Source organism: Neovison vison, chromosome 5 (assembly GCF_020171115.1).
Source record: "Neovison vison isolate M4711 chromosome 5, ASM_NN_V1, whole genome shotgun sequence".
Lineage (NCBI taxonomy): Eukaryota > Metazoa > Chordata > Mammalia > Carnivora > Mustelidae > Neogale > Neogale vison.
Window position 1 is genome coordinate 88,698,754 of NC_058095.1, and position 16,324 is coordinate 88,715,077.

The window sequence follows — 16,324 nt, forward strand, 5'->3', positions numbered from 1 at the left end:
TTCTCATAGCAGATTAAATAGCATTAAAACTGACTTGAAACTCTTAAATCTCTCAGAATAATGAATGAAGGAATGCCATCCCAATGGATTCTCATTAAATCCATAATCAAATTTCTCCATCATTTTGTTTTATGGTTATAAGAACCACCATGATCAGATGGATTTCAGTTAGATTTCATCTCTTGTTTTATGAAGAGATAACTCAATGTGTTTTAAGTTGTTTCAAAAATGTATCCCATTTAATCTTATCAAGCCAGCATAATTTGAAGAAAAAACTGTGAGCCATCCTTGCTTTTAAACAGAATTATAAAAATTCTAAATAAATAGCAAATAGAGTTCAACAGTGTATCAAAAGAGTAAAATATTTGACCAAGTAGGGTTTATTTCAGAAATATAGGAGGTTCAAACTTTTTAAATATTTCTAAATATCATTATGTCAACAAAAGAAAAAAGAAAAACCTGATCTCATCAGTGGATGCTGAGAATGTATTTGAGGCAAATCAGCTGCCATTCCCAAAATAAGAACTCCAAGTAAAATAGGAAAGAAAGAAACCAATTAACTATAATCCAGACTATTCATATTTTTTAAAAAAAAAGTAGCATATTGCCATAAATGGTAAAATCCTTAAATGATTTCATTTTAAGTAGGAAATTAGTCAGGAATGCCTGAAATCACTATATAATTCAGCATTGTTTTTGGAATTTTCAGCAACTGCCAAGAAAATTAAATAACTATTACAAATACTAGAAAAAACTGATTTCTGTGCTTATACAAATATGCACACAAAATATGGCCTTTTAAATGTGTTCATAAGTGGCTGTCTATCTAGAAAACCCAGAAAATACCAGTAAAGAAATACTAGAATTATAAGAGAATTTAAAAGGTGACTAGATCCATAATAAACATGTAAGACCCAATAGCTATTTTCTATCCTAACAATCAATAGCTTTTTTAAAACTCTAGCAATGAACACTTAGAAATGCAATGGTATAATAATTGCTTTCATACACATTGCATAGGAATGATTTTTATAGTACCAAGTAGGAAAATAAAATCCAAAATCTTTTTGAAGTATACAAATTAGAGTTGAACAGATAGAAAGGCATATTATTCTTTCATATGAGAAGGTGATATCATTAAAAAAACTCCTCTAAATTGTTCTATAAATTTATGTATTCCAGTAGAATCCCAGTGATTGAATGGTGGGGGGAGAGGGCAGTTACATAAAATGATATCAAAGTATAAATAGAATTAACACGTACCTGAGAATAAAGATGTACAAAAAAGAACAATTGTAAGGGTCAACTTCTTTTTACTAAACATCGGACTGTAGTACAAGCCTGTTGTAACCAAGTCAATGTGATGCTGATGTGAAACTGGATTAGGCAGTTAGGGAATCCAGAACTAAATTCCAGTTTTGGATTCCAGATCTGTAATATGTGAGAATTTAATAAACGTCAAAGGTGCTATTCTAGCTAAATGGGAAGTGTTTGGATTAATTGTGTTCTAACAACTTGGCTCTTTATTTGGGAAAAAATAAAATTGGACTCCTATCCTATACCACATAGATAAATAAATTCCAGATATGTTAAGGTTTACATGTGAAAAATTAAAACTGTAAGCTTCCTGCAAGAAACTCCTGAAAACCTTAATAACTGTAATTGGACACTCAAAGCTATTCTTGACCATATAAAAATTAAGTACTTTTATATGGCGAGAGAAACCATCAAGAAAGCCAGGAGACAGAATTTATTTGGATGGAACTTTATAATACAAAGACAGAATGGATATCTGTTATAATCCAAGAACTCTTAGAAAAGTGGATAAACCACAAATAGAAAACAGACAAAGGACCTAACTAGACTGTTCACAAAACTGCAAATCCACGTGTCCAACAAAAAAATAAAAACATTCTCAAGCGCATCAGTAATCAGGGAAATGTGAATTTTTTAAAAAGATTTATTTATTTTAGAGAGAGAGAGACAGAGAGAGCATGAGTAAGTGCAGGGGGTGGAGAGCCGGAGGCACACGGAAATAGAGAAAGTCTAAGCAGACTTCGTGCTGAGCATAGAGCTGGACATGGGGCTCCATCCCAGGACCCTGAGATCATGTCCTGAGCTGAAACCAAGAGTTGGACGCTCCACCAACTGTGCCACCCAGGTGCCCCCAAAATGTACATTTTTTAAAGTATGAGTTAGTATCTCCAATTTTTCAGTCTGGAGAATATTAAATATAACACCGTTGCTGATAGAGAAGCAGGGACACGATTACTGTTGTCCTTTGTAAAAGGAAAGGTAAACGTTTTTTGAAAGCAACCAAGCAGCATCTTGTAAAATTTGAAATAATTTTATCTATTTACCCCCCCACACTGTTTCTGGTAAACCTTCCCATAGAAATAAAAGATAAAGTGTATATGTTGTAATATAGCATAGATTTTTTTTTATACAAAGTTTGTGGAACAAAGAATGGGAAAGAAATTAATGCCTATCTGTAGGTGAATAGCTTAAAAAATATGGTGCAGGCATACTATGGATTAGTATGTGGGCATGAGAAAATTGCATCAGTGTCAGGCCAAGGGGACTTGAAGGGCATCCCATCATGCATTGTTTTGTGAAAAAAAAAAAAAGTGATGATGAAAAATGTGTAATTGTGTCTTGTTTCTGTAATAACCAAGAATGATCCCTAAACAGTATACATATGTGTATGTGGTATGTTGTAAGCAGGGTGAAAATATGGAAATATGGTAGATCCTACTGGGCTGTTGTCCATTGGTGAAGGGTAGGATGATTTGAAGTGAAGTGGGTAGAAAGTCAAGTAAAAAGGGGAAGAAAAAAAAAAAAACAACCAAGGTTGGCAGTATCAGGTGTGCATGATAGCACATTTAAACAAAACCACAAGGGAGAGTTGATGTACTAAGTGTGCAAAGCTTCTGAGATGTTTGCTAGGAGCATCTCCCTTAAACAGCTGGGCCTTTTGGATCAGCTGTCAGAGACTCCCCTTACCCTTCATAAAGCCCTGCATTGAGGAGGGCTGACTTGTATTCCTGTAAGAGAGATGAGTACGACCACTCTTGATCCTTTTATCCTTGAAATCTGGAGAAAATTGACATCCCAGGGATGTTTACCTTTCTGCTCCAAGGTATAAGAGGAGCCTTCAAGTTTTATTGGCCTTCCTCCACCTGTAGATTACAGGTAAAAGCGAAAGTCTCAGAAGGCACCATTGGCCCAAGAAACTCATTGTCATGGGAGCTTGCTGTCTCCTTCCCAGCCTTGTCTTGTGCCCTGTCCTCAGCCAGTCACCATCCTGGATGTCGTAGAAGCCCAACCCCAACCCGCAAACATACCACATGTGTTCGGACCCAAAGCTTTGTGAGTGGTTCCTGTTTCAGGGGAGTCCTTCTTTCTTGCCCCTCTCCATGACATTCCTTTTCCTCCTGCCAAATCCCTAGGTCTGACACCTTACAGGTCAGGCACTCTTTGGTCCCAGAATCCTGACTCTCTCTTCTCCTTCTCCGCACTCTCCCCCATGAGTAATTTTGCAGAGTGCTGTGTTTTATGTGTTTATTTATATGCCTGCCGCCGGCTGCCTGTCTCCCGCTCTGCAGTAGACGGAATTCCTGGAGGTCAGGGACCTGCTTCTTTTCCTTCTTCTGTCTTTAAACGTCCGTACCTATTCCTGGTGCTTATCACAGTGTCTGGCCCATAATTCATTCCCAATAAATGTCTGTCAGATGAATAAATGGATGAAGTACATCATGCTTCCTGAAATCTGAGTATAAGATCAGGATGGGAAGTTGTAAAATTGTGCCTGAGCCGATGATCACGAAAAGCACAACACTTCACAAAGCCACCTAAATCACCGCTCATTTTTCAAAGGAAGGTAGTTGTTAATATGACATGATTTCTTAGCTAATCATATATTTATGGTGTTGTTTTTAATGTCCAATGGATTCATTTATGCTGATTAAGTAACAAAAACGGTCGTTCATGCACTTTCTTTGTTTGGAGGGTGTCTGGTAAGTTGTGAATCATTGAAGCTCAGGTTCGGACTTGACTTAAAATTAAGTCATCATTCCATAGAACGGAAACACCTAAGCCAGGCGAATCAGAACATCCTCTTTTAACAGCTCATTGTTCTCCATACAGATTTTCACTGCACTACCACCCTTCACGCTGGGAATCTTCGAGAGGTCTTGCACCCAGGAGAGCATGCTCAGGTTCCCACAGCTCTACAAAATCACCCAGAATGCAGAAGGCTTCAACACAAAGGTACACAATGTTATTGCAGAATTGTCACTTCAAAAGGGCATAAGCACTGCTGTATGTCTTCCAGCTCTAGTTATCTGCATGTGAGAGAGCTAATGCATTAGGGAGAACATTCGAGAAGAGGTGAGACGCCCGCCCTCTCCCAGTATAGCAAGCTGGTAAATTCAAGATGCCAGCTGGAAAGGAAGCTTCTGTGTTGCACGTTTAGTTCCTGTTTGTTGACTCCTTTCCTCTTGTCCCCATGTGGCCAGCAGGACCCATGGCCCTAGGGCCTTTTGGATCAGCTGTCAGAGACTCCCCTTACCCTTCATAAAGCCCTGCATTGAGGAGGGCTGGAAGCTTGCCTAACAGAGCCTTCTTACCACCCTGGCTTGGTTTTTCCTTTAAAAGAAAATGTTTCTTTAGCTAGCGAGAAAAACTGGCCAGATGTCAACACAGGAATCCAGTCAGTCGTGGGTATCTTTCTTTCTTTTTTCTTTTTTTTTTTTTTTTTAATCAGACTGGAAAATCAAATGAGAAATCCTCTAGACCTAAAAGGTGTCAGCAACCCTGCAAAGGGCCAAGTAGAAACTGGGTTGGGTGTTGCCAGGATTCCACAGTCAGGATGGGCAGAGGGGACCTCATGGGGCCTTCCAGTCACAGCCAAGTGGCAGAGAGGTTGAGGGCCCCGGCCAGAAGGGAAGACACGTGCCAGGCTCGGTGCAGGACGCCTGTGTTGCCATGCTTCTGTCTTCAGGTTTTGTGCAGGAGGGGATTAGGATGTTTAATGAGAAGTTCAGGGAGACCTTTTAACAGAGGTCAGTGAAATTACTGGGCACCGGTGGTGCGCGTGATTTGCTTGGGTAGCCGCCGGTGCCTTGGTAAGGATGCCAAGGGGAGTCTTCCAGGAGAGAACCACCTCTGAAGCCTTCGTTTTGAGCCGGTGTTATTGAGAGTCTCCCTTCAGAGCTGTCTTCTTTTGAAGAAAGCATAATAGGCACTTTCAAGCCTGGAAAAAACCAAAATGGATCCTATTGGTTTTACTGCCTTCCATACACGGGAAGACTTGAATGAATACTTGTTTTCAGTCCCTGTTTACTATGAGTTTGTCAATGGGAAGCATGGCCTGTTGGTTCTGCATTCTGTATGTAACTCTGTTTTTTAAAGCGCTTGAATTCAATAGCCCTGTAAGATGGGAAGTAAATAGGAAAGGACCCACTTAAAAGGTAGTAGAGCTGAGAATTCTCTGAGACTTACTTGCAGATGCCTTGGAGACTCTTTTTTTTTTTTTTGAAGGGGTAGGTAAGGAGGTCAGGGAGAAGGGGAAAAAATGAACATTTAAAAATGGAAAATCCCATTGTCTATGATTTTTTTCATTTTTCTGCTTCCCCACTGCTACTTAGAATCAAACTATATGACAATCCCCAGAAAAATCTGGATTTTTTAAATAAATTCAAGCTGGCTTTAGTATAGTAGTTCTGTCATCTCTGTAGTAAAAAGATGATTAAAGTGCATTTATGAAACCTTAATTTAGAAGAAACTAAACGTTGTGTTCTTCTGTTTGACCTTTCAAGTGTTAAAGAGATTTTTTAAATGTGCATTATATTAACCAAACCCCCAGAAATTAACAAGTTTCTCGGGAGGGATTTTAAAAAAACAAAACAAAAGAATGGGAGCACCATGTAGAAATCTACATTTAAAGTGTTTTTAATGCTTTCAGGAAGTCCACAGTTTCTGTCTCTTGTTAACAATTTTGACCTAACACCTTTCTCTTTCTAGATGATTGTAAATGTCTGTTGTCTTTTTTTAGGATTCTTTAAAAAAAAGAAAAAAGCTTATAAATCATTTTTGGATGTGGACAGATTGTATATTGGTCCACATATATGTGCATATATATTTAGGTCTTTGCAGCAAGGTAATATTATCCGGAGATAGTCCAGTCATTTGTATGTAAAAATGAGGAAACCGGTATTTTTTTAACTTCAAGAATACTAGGCTACTTCTGGAGCGACACAGCCCACTGCCAGTATCCTTCACAATGAGGCGTTTGTTGAGTTGCACAGAGGTCAAGAGTTGTGGGCAGCTCCTGACTCCCTTGGTTTGTTTTCCCTTAGGTTTTCTGGGGTCACTGCATCAACGCCTTGGTCCACTCCCTCATCCTCTTCTGGTTTCCCATGAAAGCGCTGGAGCATGGTAACGGCTTCATGATTTCAACTGTCAGCAAGTAGCTCTGCGGTCCCTCTGGTGCCAGTTGTTCACAATTTCTTTTTCCCCAGTTCTGCAGACCGAGAGATCACAAGAACACATTTCAGAAGAAAAACATACCTAAAATCTAATGAGAGCTCGGGCTCAGGTTTATAGCTTGTAGGTTTCATCCATTCTGGCTCCGAGAGCCCATTTTCTTTCCAGTTGCCTGGAGAGTTTAAATGCTAGGAATTCTAAACTTTATTTTTAATAACTGAGTGGAGGATCTTGAAGCAAAACACTATGCTGGAGTGAAACACCGATGCCTCTCGGCCCCAAGTTTGACATATTCTGTTAATTGCTGGGGCTTTCATTTTCCAACCTCACATACCTGTATGCAGAGTCACCCAGCTCTTGTGAGGGTCTAACCTTACACGTCGTTTCTTGAAAGAATCCCCTCTCCTTGACATACACTTTTCAAGCAGACTTTTAAAGTTTGAGGCCCGATTCTCTGGGCTGGTTTTAGTCTTTCCTCCAGCTGGAAGAGGACGTGTGAGAAACGTGGCTGCCTGTATTTGTTCACACTCCTTAATACACCCAAAAGATTCTCTCCTAAAGAGACACATCTTTTAGTCTCGGAAAAGGAAAATGGATCATGAAAATGCTACTCTTTCATCCCTCTCAAATAGTAATAATCCCCCTGGGAAAAATTACTCCAAATGTTGACTAGACAAGGCCTTTTATTGTTCAGAGAACCAAAGAATATAAAGCTTCCAAGCCTCTTTGTTTCTATGTCAATCTGTTTTGTGCTTCAAACAAAAATGATTCATCCTCGCTGATATTCTTTAACCTATTAGAAAAAATGCATGCCCTGCCAATTTATTACAGCCTATGACCTGTTCTTTGAGTTTCATCTGACCTCCTTTTCCCTCAAGGGTCCCTAAGTATCTAGATCAGGAAATAAAAACGTTCTACTTCTAGCCCTCCCACCCGCCCCCAACACACGGGACATTCTAGCAAAATCATGTTCTTTGAACTCTAAAGCTCTCCTGTGGTTCAGCTTTGCTCAGTGTGGATTTCTGTGTATTTCGAGTGAGCAGGGGCTACAAATAGAAGAGTGTTGAATGTGGCTTGCTTTAGAAGCTCTGCCAGTTTGGTGATAGAAACTGCCATCTCTGTAGCAGGATGGACTGGGGCTGGGAAACAATTTGTCTGATGAGCGTTAGAACAATCTGGACAGCTGTCCTGTTATCCCTGAGCCCATACTTAGGAAGACACAGGGACTAGTATGGACTGGACCATGAGTACCATCTCCAGGCCCCTTACCCTTCTCATCTAGATATTGCACTCTGGTCCCAACTCCAGAGTGCTTGCCTTTGGACCCTCAGAAGATTTATAAGATGGTCACTCAGTTGTCTGCTTCAGAAAGCCCTAATATGGCCCATTCTGCAGTAGAAGTGATGGTTTTCCAATCCCGGAGATAGGATTATGTGTGTTGAGGTTGCAGCTTGCTATTTATGGTGGAATCGGGATAGTCTAGCTAGATGCCACTATATAAATCTGTTCATTCCCCTGAAATAGCCTGTGTTTCAAAACAGATAGACTCCCAAAAGTTACTTATTTACCCGAGAGACAGCACCAAGTGAATTTCAAGTCCATTACTGCCACCCTTATTGGCTTCCCTCAAATCTGGTGATTTACATAGTAGCCAGCCCATAGGATGTTTTTCCAGTTTGTATTATCATCACTATCATCATCAATGTCATTATTTTATTGTATGTATTTAGCCTTCAGCGTAGAAGCTTTCTGTTAATTTTGTTGTAAATGTTAACCTATTGAGTGCAACTGTGTGAGATGAAATAAATTGCAAATATTAATTATATTTGGCAGAGAATTATAGAAGCCCATTGGTGTTCTAGTCATGAGTTGACTTTTCTAACAAATGAATATTTTAGAATTAATTTCTAAATTCTCACTATTAATGCATAGCAAAGCTGATTGCATCATTGCTCATTAACCTTATTGTGTAATATTTACGTCTAAGGCTTTGGGGTGGATTCTAAGGGTGCTAGGTGAATGGATCAACGTAGCCTTACTGTCAAAGGGTTTGTAGTCTGGTAGGGAAACTAGATCCACGCATGGAAACTTCTAGTACAAAGTAGAAAATAATTCCCACAAGTCAAATACAGATGATATGCTATGGGTTTTCAGAGGACTAAGAGAAAATGCCTTTCTTTTGGGATTATTAATGACTTAGTAGAAGAGGTAACATCCAGGCTTAGCCAGGAAGTCCAGGTAGGATCGAGAGGTGTAGGAATGGATGGAAGAGCCGAACAATGTAGAGAATTTCAGGGCAGATGTGGGAAGCTGTGAGGAGTCTATCCTTTCACCAGTGAAGGTCAGAAAAAGATTTGAGAAGGTGGTGAAAACTGGACAGCACAGGGTTTTGAATGTGAGGTTGAGAAGTCAGGACTTAAGATGTTATGTGAAGATTCAGCCTAGATTTTAGATCAAGGAGAGTATCATGATCAGAGCCCTTTGGGGGAATGAATGTATCAAGTCCATAAAAGCGAAAGGTAGAAGGAGAACTAGAGGCAAGAACACTCGTGTGTGCAGGTGTTGCAGGGAGTGTGTAAGGAGATTAACACCCAGGAACTGGGAATGTGCTTACACGCTTCCAGGGAGTGTGTTTTGAGAATCTGTTGATTCAGCAGAATCATGGCAAATCAGTGACCCTAAGAGTGCCAGACCCTGAGAGTGCAACACGTAGAAATTCTGCCTCTCCTGCCTCCGGCCGCTTCCAGAAGGCCAGAGCTGATGACCAGGAAATGCGTACATCGCTGCTTCCTGGCCAGTGTGCTGTGGGCTATGGGGTCACAACCTAGTCCAGAGGCTCTTCTGAGGAAGAGACATTTTATATTCTTGAAAGGTGAGAAGGGGCTGATCAAGTGGGGCAGGGCAGGTGTGGGGAAAGGTGAGGAGAGACAGCACTCTGTACCAACCAGGCAGGCATGCAAGAACCTGAAGAGGCCATGGGCGGTATTTCCCAATGCAGGGCCAGGGAAACCCAGATTCTAGACTTTGTTGGGCGACCTTATGAGCATTTCAGGATGCTGGCAGCATATGTCAGTAACCTTCCCTCTTTCTTTCCCTATCTTTGTGCAACTATAATAGAGCAGAACATGTCTTGACATATTCCCAGTGTCCCCTCTGGGGTCAGCAGTGGCACCCTCTAGTCAAGACAGCTACATCAGAGAGGTGGGGGGGAGTGGCTGGCAAGGAGGGCGGGAGGTTAGGGTTAGGTGAGGGTCAGATGAGGAAAACCTGGGTGCAGACTTTTCTCGGTGAGAGGCGGGAGGTAGGAAGACTCGCTGTGTAGAAAAACACATGATGTTTGGCAAGAGCATGAATTTTGGGGGTTGGGGGAAAAAGGAAGTCAGTGGTGGAAATCAAGAAAGATTGCAAGTTGGAGAAGATAGGGATATGGCAGCTGATGGGATTACTCGTTTATATGTGCTGATTTACTGTCTTAACTCTGAGTTCTTGTTACACTTTGAATCACCTTTCAGAATGGTGTAGCACCCCACCCCCAAGGAAATACAGGAACATGGCACTGATTTGAGAGGAACTAAGACATGTTCAAGGCTTGGGGGACCCTGATCTAACAGGAGTGCCTCTGTCCACCCCCAAGTCCCACCTGAAGCTGTCCCCCAGACTCTGTCCACAGCCAGGACCCTAAAGGAGTTTTGCTTGATGGGCTAAGGTCCCCAGAGCCCTTCATTTCATTGTTCCACACTTTGTGGATTATGTCACAAAGATGGTGGATTTTACCAGGAGCTTCTCTCTCCACTATAAAGAGCAGCTTAGAGTCTTACATACCAGTGTTATTCACTTTGGGCACATAATTGTTGGGAAGAAATATTTTCGAGAAGGTGTGAGCCGTCGTTCATTCCTTAGAGAGGTTCCAAGAATTTTACTTTGCTTATTTTTGCGTGGTTTTGGATAGACCTTTCAAAGCACTCCTTTGCTGATGGAATTTGTGATGATTCATTTCAAGTTTCAAAATAAATTTTTCCACTCAAGCAATTCAGCAAATCAGATTTCTTCCAACCATCACAATCTTACGCTCAGTCCCGTGGCTTGTCTGCAGCTCCCATACTTTGATCTGAAGGCGAGTCTAGGTTAAAACCGGAGATGTCACCTTTGTAGGGCCTGAAATTCATCAAGACCCTTGGTGTCAGCCCACATTCAGGTTTACCATTGGTGGAGTCCAGTCTGCATATTTGAGTATTCCTCCTTGAAGTGGAATGTGGTTATTGGCAAAAGAAAGTAATATCAATTTGGACTTAAAAAAAGGAAATTTTCAGATTTTTCTTGATGAAATTTATGGGGGTTGAGGAGCAAGAGAATATACTTAGCAGCAGAGAAAAATTCCTCAAAACCTTTGTTTCTCAATTCCTCACAGCCCACACCCTGGAAATCATCCCCACCCCTTTTCAGAAGGAAAATTACCATATGGATACGTATTTTATTGGCACTAATTAAGCAGCAAGGTCTTTGGAGAATTTTGAGAAAAGGCGATTTTATACTTTTTAATGACTGTGCTGCTAGACAACCAGTTTTATAAACTGTGCATGTGGATGAGATGAAACGTAGTCTGCTTGTCTCTGCTTATGGCATTATTGGGTTGTTTGAGCTTGAACTGTTTCTGATCTATACCTGGTACTGCAAATCACGCCATTTTATATCACATAAATCCCAATGACTAGCCTTCCTCACATTCAGCGATGATAGGGCAAGACTGCCATTCTCTGAGACTGCCACTTCTTAAACTCAGTTATTTATTAGAAAGGAAAAGCTAAATGAGTCTGTTCTCTGTGCCAGGCCTACCCTGGCTCCCGGGCATCCCATGCGGAACCAGTATGGTATTAGTGAATACTGTCCTTGATGGCCATAGCTCCTGGGCCTGCTGGGACAAGGTGCTGTGGTAGCCACAGAGTTTCCCAACCAAATACTGTGTTTTCAAGGAATATAGGGAGAGAGGAAGCCAACACTTTGTTCCCCTTTACAAGCCACCACCCCTCCTGTGTCAGATTCGAAAAGGTCTGAAATCGATGGAAACATCTGGGGAGGAACATTAAATGCTAAATGGGACAGAAAGGGGAATAATTCACTCCACATGGCCTCTACCCTCTGGAACCCCTCCTGAGAGGACAGAGTCCTGGAGGGCCTTCCCAAGACCCCCAAGCACAAAGGTGAAGTGAAAGGGGCTTGTCCGCTAAAAACTAGAAAGATGGAATACTTGGGAAGTTTTTTCGATTCTCATACAAATGAAACTACAGCTTATAAACCTAAAATACCTCATTACTAACCCCATTGTGATGTACTTAAATAAAACCAAGTTTCCAAATTCAGAACTTTTTTATTGTTGTTGTTTTATTTGGGCTTGTTTTAAACACAATGACCTGTTGAAGGAAAGCTTGGACCTTGTGTTCTGCTTCACAAATCCTCAGCACCAGTGTTTGGAAACCCAGAATTGGGCTGGAGGCCCACTGTTAAGTATCTCTTAGGTTTCAGGGTCTCTTTTTTTTTTTTTTTTTAAGATTTTATTTATTTATTTGACAGAAATCACAAGTAGACAGAGAGAGAGAGAGAGGGAAGCAGGCTCCCTGCTGAGCAGAGAGCCTGATGCGGGACTCGATCCCAGGACTCAGGGTCTCTTTTAATAAGCCCCATGTTACATGTATTTGACACAGTCGGGGTTTGGTATCATGCTGTAAGAAGCATGAGCCGGAGTTGCCCAATTTCTCTAACCCTTATAACTTTATCGGAAAGTCGAATTGAGAAGTTGAATTGAGGTGCATTAGCTGGGGTGGGAATAAACTGTAATGAACAGCCCCCACATCTTGGAGGCATATCCCAATAAAAGCTAATTTCTTATTCATGTCACGGTCAATTGGGAGACTGCCCTGAGCATATTTTCTTATGTTCCAATATTTTTTTCCCACATTTTTGATGTTCACTGGGGCCTTGATCCTGGAGAGACTGCCCCTCCCAGGCTCCTTCTCCTGGCTCTGTCTTCCACTGATGGGAAGGCTGAGAGTGCACTCAGGGGTCATGCATGAAATGGAGCCCCCCCAAATTGAAATGGACCCCCACTTCGCCACTGCAAGAATGTCTCTGATACTCGTGTCAACCAGTCCAGAGGCCACACCCCCAGCCATCTCTTCTCTGAATTGTCATGCACCAATGAAGTATTCCCCCTGCCCTAAATCACCCTGGGGTCAGATGCCAGACAATTAGGGATCACCCCTATAACACAGAGCCCTGCTGAAATTAATTATACCATCCAGTCCTAAGATTATACCTCATACCTACCCAGCTTTGTCCATTCCATCCCCTGAAAACCCCAGTAAAGGCTCTGGACCGTGTTCTCTCTTTTCCTCTTCTGCCTCCTTACTGACCCCGATGCTTTCCCTTGTGGCCCTGCTTGGCATCCCTGCCTCATATTTCTAGGGATCTGTAAGTATAAACTTCTTCCTCCATGACAATCATTTCTCTGTCTACGTATCTTAACACACCTCATTAAAACAAATTCAGGGTCCATTTCAGTACAGTCAGGTTCCATTCATGCGTGACCACTGAGTGCACTGTCAGCCTTGACATTAGTAGGGGACAGAGCCAGGAGAAGGAATGGTTGCTCTTGACCATCTCTGGGAAGGGAACCATCCCTTCTGCGCATGTCTGATTGGCAAGGACTGGTCACAGGGCCCCACCTGGGTACAAGATGCTAAGGAACTTTACTTAGCTGTGCACCCAAGAACAGGAGACAAGTCTGTGGCCACACCGGTGGCTATTTGACATCGGCCATCAAGTTCACGTCTCATCATTGTTACTACCCGTTTTTTTAAACTACCTTTTTAAAATCCATTTTCACAAAAGTGAAAAAAAAAAAAACCCAGATTGAAATTTGAGTTTCATATCCTTCACTTTATCCATCAGTAATGGCAAGAGAGAGGAGAAAATCCAGCAAAAAGGCTTATATAACCAGGAACTTAACCCAGCACTGGTTATGAATGTAATTATAATCACTAACACTTGTATAAACTCAACCTCCTATAAACTCTCTCCAATATTTTATACCACTCTTTATGGAGAAAGGAAAAAATAAATTTTCTCTTTGTGAATACATAACATTGGAAGCAGGAAGAATAGTTTCAGTTATAGCCTGGGCAGTCCAGGTTTGAGCAGGGTGAGCTATAAAAGTTTGTCTGTAAATGAGTTACTTGGAACTTGGAGCACCTCTTCACTCTGGATATTAGTCCAATGGTACCTGGTTGGTGGAGTGCCTCCTTTGAGCATCTGCAGGCTTGAGATCCCCAGCAAGCAAGGTGGGGAGGGGACACCCTGGGCGTATTTTGGAATAAGGGCTGCTCTCAGCCAGAGCTGCTGAGAGTTCTGAAGCCAAAGGGCGGGAATGGGAAAGCAGGAGAAACTTGGCATCCGCTCTCCAGCCAGAATTCTTGGCAGGTGCCTGGGTGTCAAGGGAATGGTGCCCCTCCACCTCAGTTCTCCCTCCTGAGTCCTATGTGAGTGAGGTGCCTGTGATTTGTAATTCAGGTGTTCCATGGATTCTTACTTCATTAAAAATGCACATATAAATTCACCCCATCTGTTTTCTTGATTATTAAATCCTGTCTTCCCTGACCATACAGGACTGTGCTATAACTTTGTCTTCAGATTTTGCTTTTTTGTCCAAGCCATTTCTGGGTGCATTCTTGTGGTTTAGCTGGGTAATGATGTAATGCTTTTAATGAGCATTTAATTGAAATGGCATCTTTATAAAATGTCACCAACCTAGCCTTTGGAATATTCTGAAGTAAGTTCTCTGATCATTCCGTCTGCTTAGAAAATGAGGTGTACTTTCCTTACAAGTCATGGGTTTTCCCACAAATATTTTTGGAGAGGTTTTTGCATGCAACCATTTGGGGCCATCACTACTAATGTGGGGGTCTGTGTGGTTTTGTCCCAGTTGTTCACAATAGTCTGTTTCAGTGACTATTTCTAAACCACATTTGGCTAATCCTTCTTTATGTTGACCCCTGGATTCAAGTAGATTTTCCAAATAATAAAAATCTGGAAGAACAGTGGCACCCACTGGCTCCAGGTCAGTGGATCCTGAAGCCTCCAAGAGAATGAGCTGACTACCAGGGACAGTGTCCCCAACTCTGTCACTTTAACACTTTTGATGTATATAATAAACATCATCATTATATTGGGTTTTATATCACATGGAGCTATAGTAAAATCATTCTTTTTTTTTTTTTAAAGATTTTATTTATTTATTTGACAAATAGAGATCACAAGTAGGCAGAGAGGCAGGCAGAGAGAGAGAGAGGAGGAAGTAGGCTCCTGTTGGGTTAAATGCCAGCTGTTCTGGTGCAATAGGCAGCTTAATCCTTCTTACCTCTGTCCTCCTTGCTCAGTTAAACCTTTGTGTGCTAATGACGGGTTTCTGTTAGGAAGTGCTCAGCGTCCTGCTGGTTACGATAGAAAAACAAAGATTTGGTGAGATCACGCCTCTCCACATGCACTTTTGATGGATTTCTCTTCTGAGGGACCTCTTGAGAGCCTTGCAAGGTTTGGCCCCTGCCCTCACACCACCAGTGTCCCACCCTACCTTGCACAGAGCTCACCCCCCCAACCCAGCTGTGGGCGGGGCGGGGCGGGGTGTTTCACCTCCATGCCTCTGTGCAGGCTGATTGCCTTTTTGCCTGTATTGCCCTTTCCCTTCTCACCACCTCCTTCCTCCCAAGTAGCCTTCTCTGCCTTCCCTTGCTGCTTTGTGTGAAGTCATGTTCTCACTCTCGTTTACACAGATGGTGGTTGAATAATGTTCTGAAGGCTGGCTTGGGGAACTCAACCACTCACCTGAGTTTGGGGGTTGCTTTTTCCCTTTCAAAATAAAAATCACTTGCAATTTTAAATATCTGGCTAAAATAATAACAGCTAAACTACTAAACTAAAAGAAGATGTTTTCCCGAGTGGAGCGTGGGAATCATAACAGTGCTATTAAATTGAAGCGAAGTGGGAAGAAAGACTGTGTCCACAGTGTGCTTCAGGAATACGCTGGACAGTCTAAATGGGCTTTTCCGCGCTTGAATTATCAGCAAGCTGTAGCATATTGCTACATTCAGTCACAAATGATTTCTGAGGACTTCTGATCTTTCCTTCAGTAGTATGTTATTGGCAGGATCTAACAAAGATGATGCCCACAGGTATTTGCTTTTAAAACAGTTGAAATATAACCCGTAAGAGAACAATCCATTCCATGGGAATTTCCCCAACAGGGTGTGCAGAGTGATAACTTGTGACTTATCTAAAGGATGCTGTCTTTTCGAGACTTTTGGTGGGTCCCAGAATCTCAGCTTGGTTTAGGAGTTTCTCCTTCAAGGAATAAATTTTTTCCAGATGGTAGAAGTTTGGAGTGGGGCAGGAGATACTCTTTCCTCAGTGGAAAACTAATATACAGTGCTGAGTTACCTTTCCAAAATGATGAACAGAAATAAAAAGTTTATCCTGGCTTCTCGAAAAGTTATTTTAAGCATATACAGGTTACCTCAAGTGTAAACATTGTATTTAATGCCAGTGAGCATTATAGTCTCTTGACAAGGTAGAAATTAGTGCATTATAAAACTCTAGAAGCTACATTTGGAAAATGTCTTTTAGTTTTCCCTATTTTTTCTTTATGCCAAGTTGCCCACAGAGCATTCAGTAGTGCTAAAGGTCTTCATGGAGGTCCTGTCCTCATAAGCAAGCTCTCAGTCCCACAGGTAATCCCAGAGTTTGCCCCCTTCTAAAGGCCATCTGGCATTGTGACTTGCATCACTTTGTA

At 41.7% G+C, this 16,324-nt stretch overlaps 1 protein-coding gene across 1 annotated transcript in view; it reads left to right on the top strand.

Moving 5' to 3' along the window:
• ATP8A2 (ATPase phospholipid transporting 8A2) overlaps positions 1-16,324 on the top strand; it is a 617,557-nt gene that overhangs the window by 450,089 nt on the left and 151,144 nt on the right. Inside the window, exons 29-30 of the mRNA XM_044249456.1 lie at positions 4,147-4,269; positions 6,360-6,438. Coding sequence (XP_044105391.1) covers positions 4,147-4,269; positions 6,360-6,438 — 202 coding nt within the window. The remainder of the gene's footprint in view (positions 1-4,146; positions 4,270-6,359; positions 6,439-16,324) is intronic.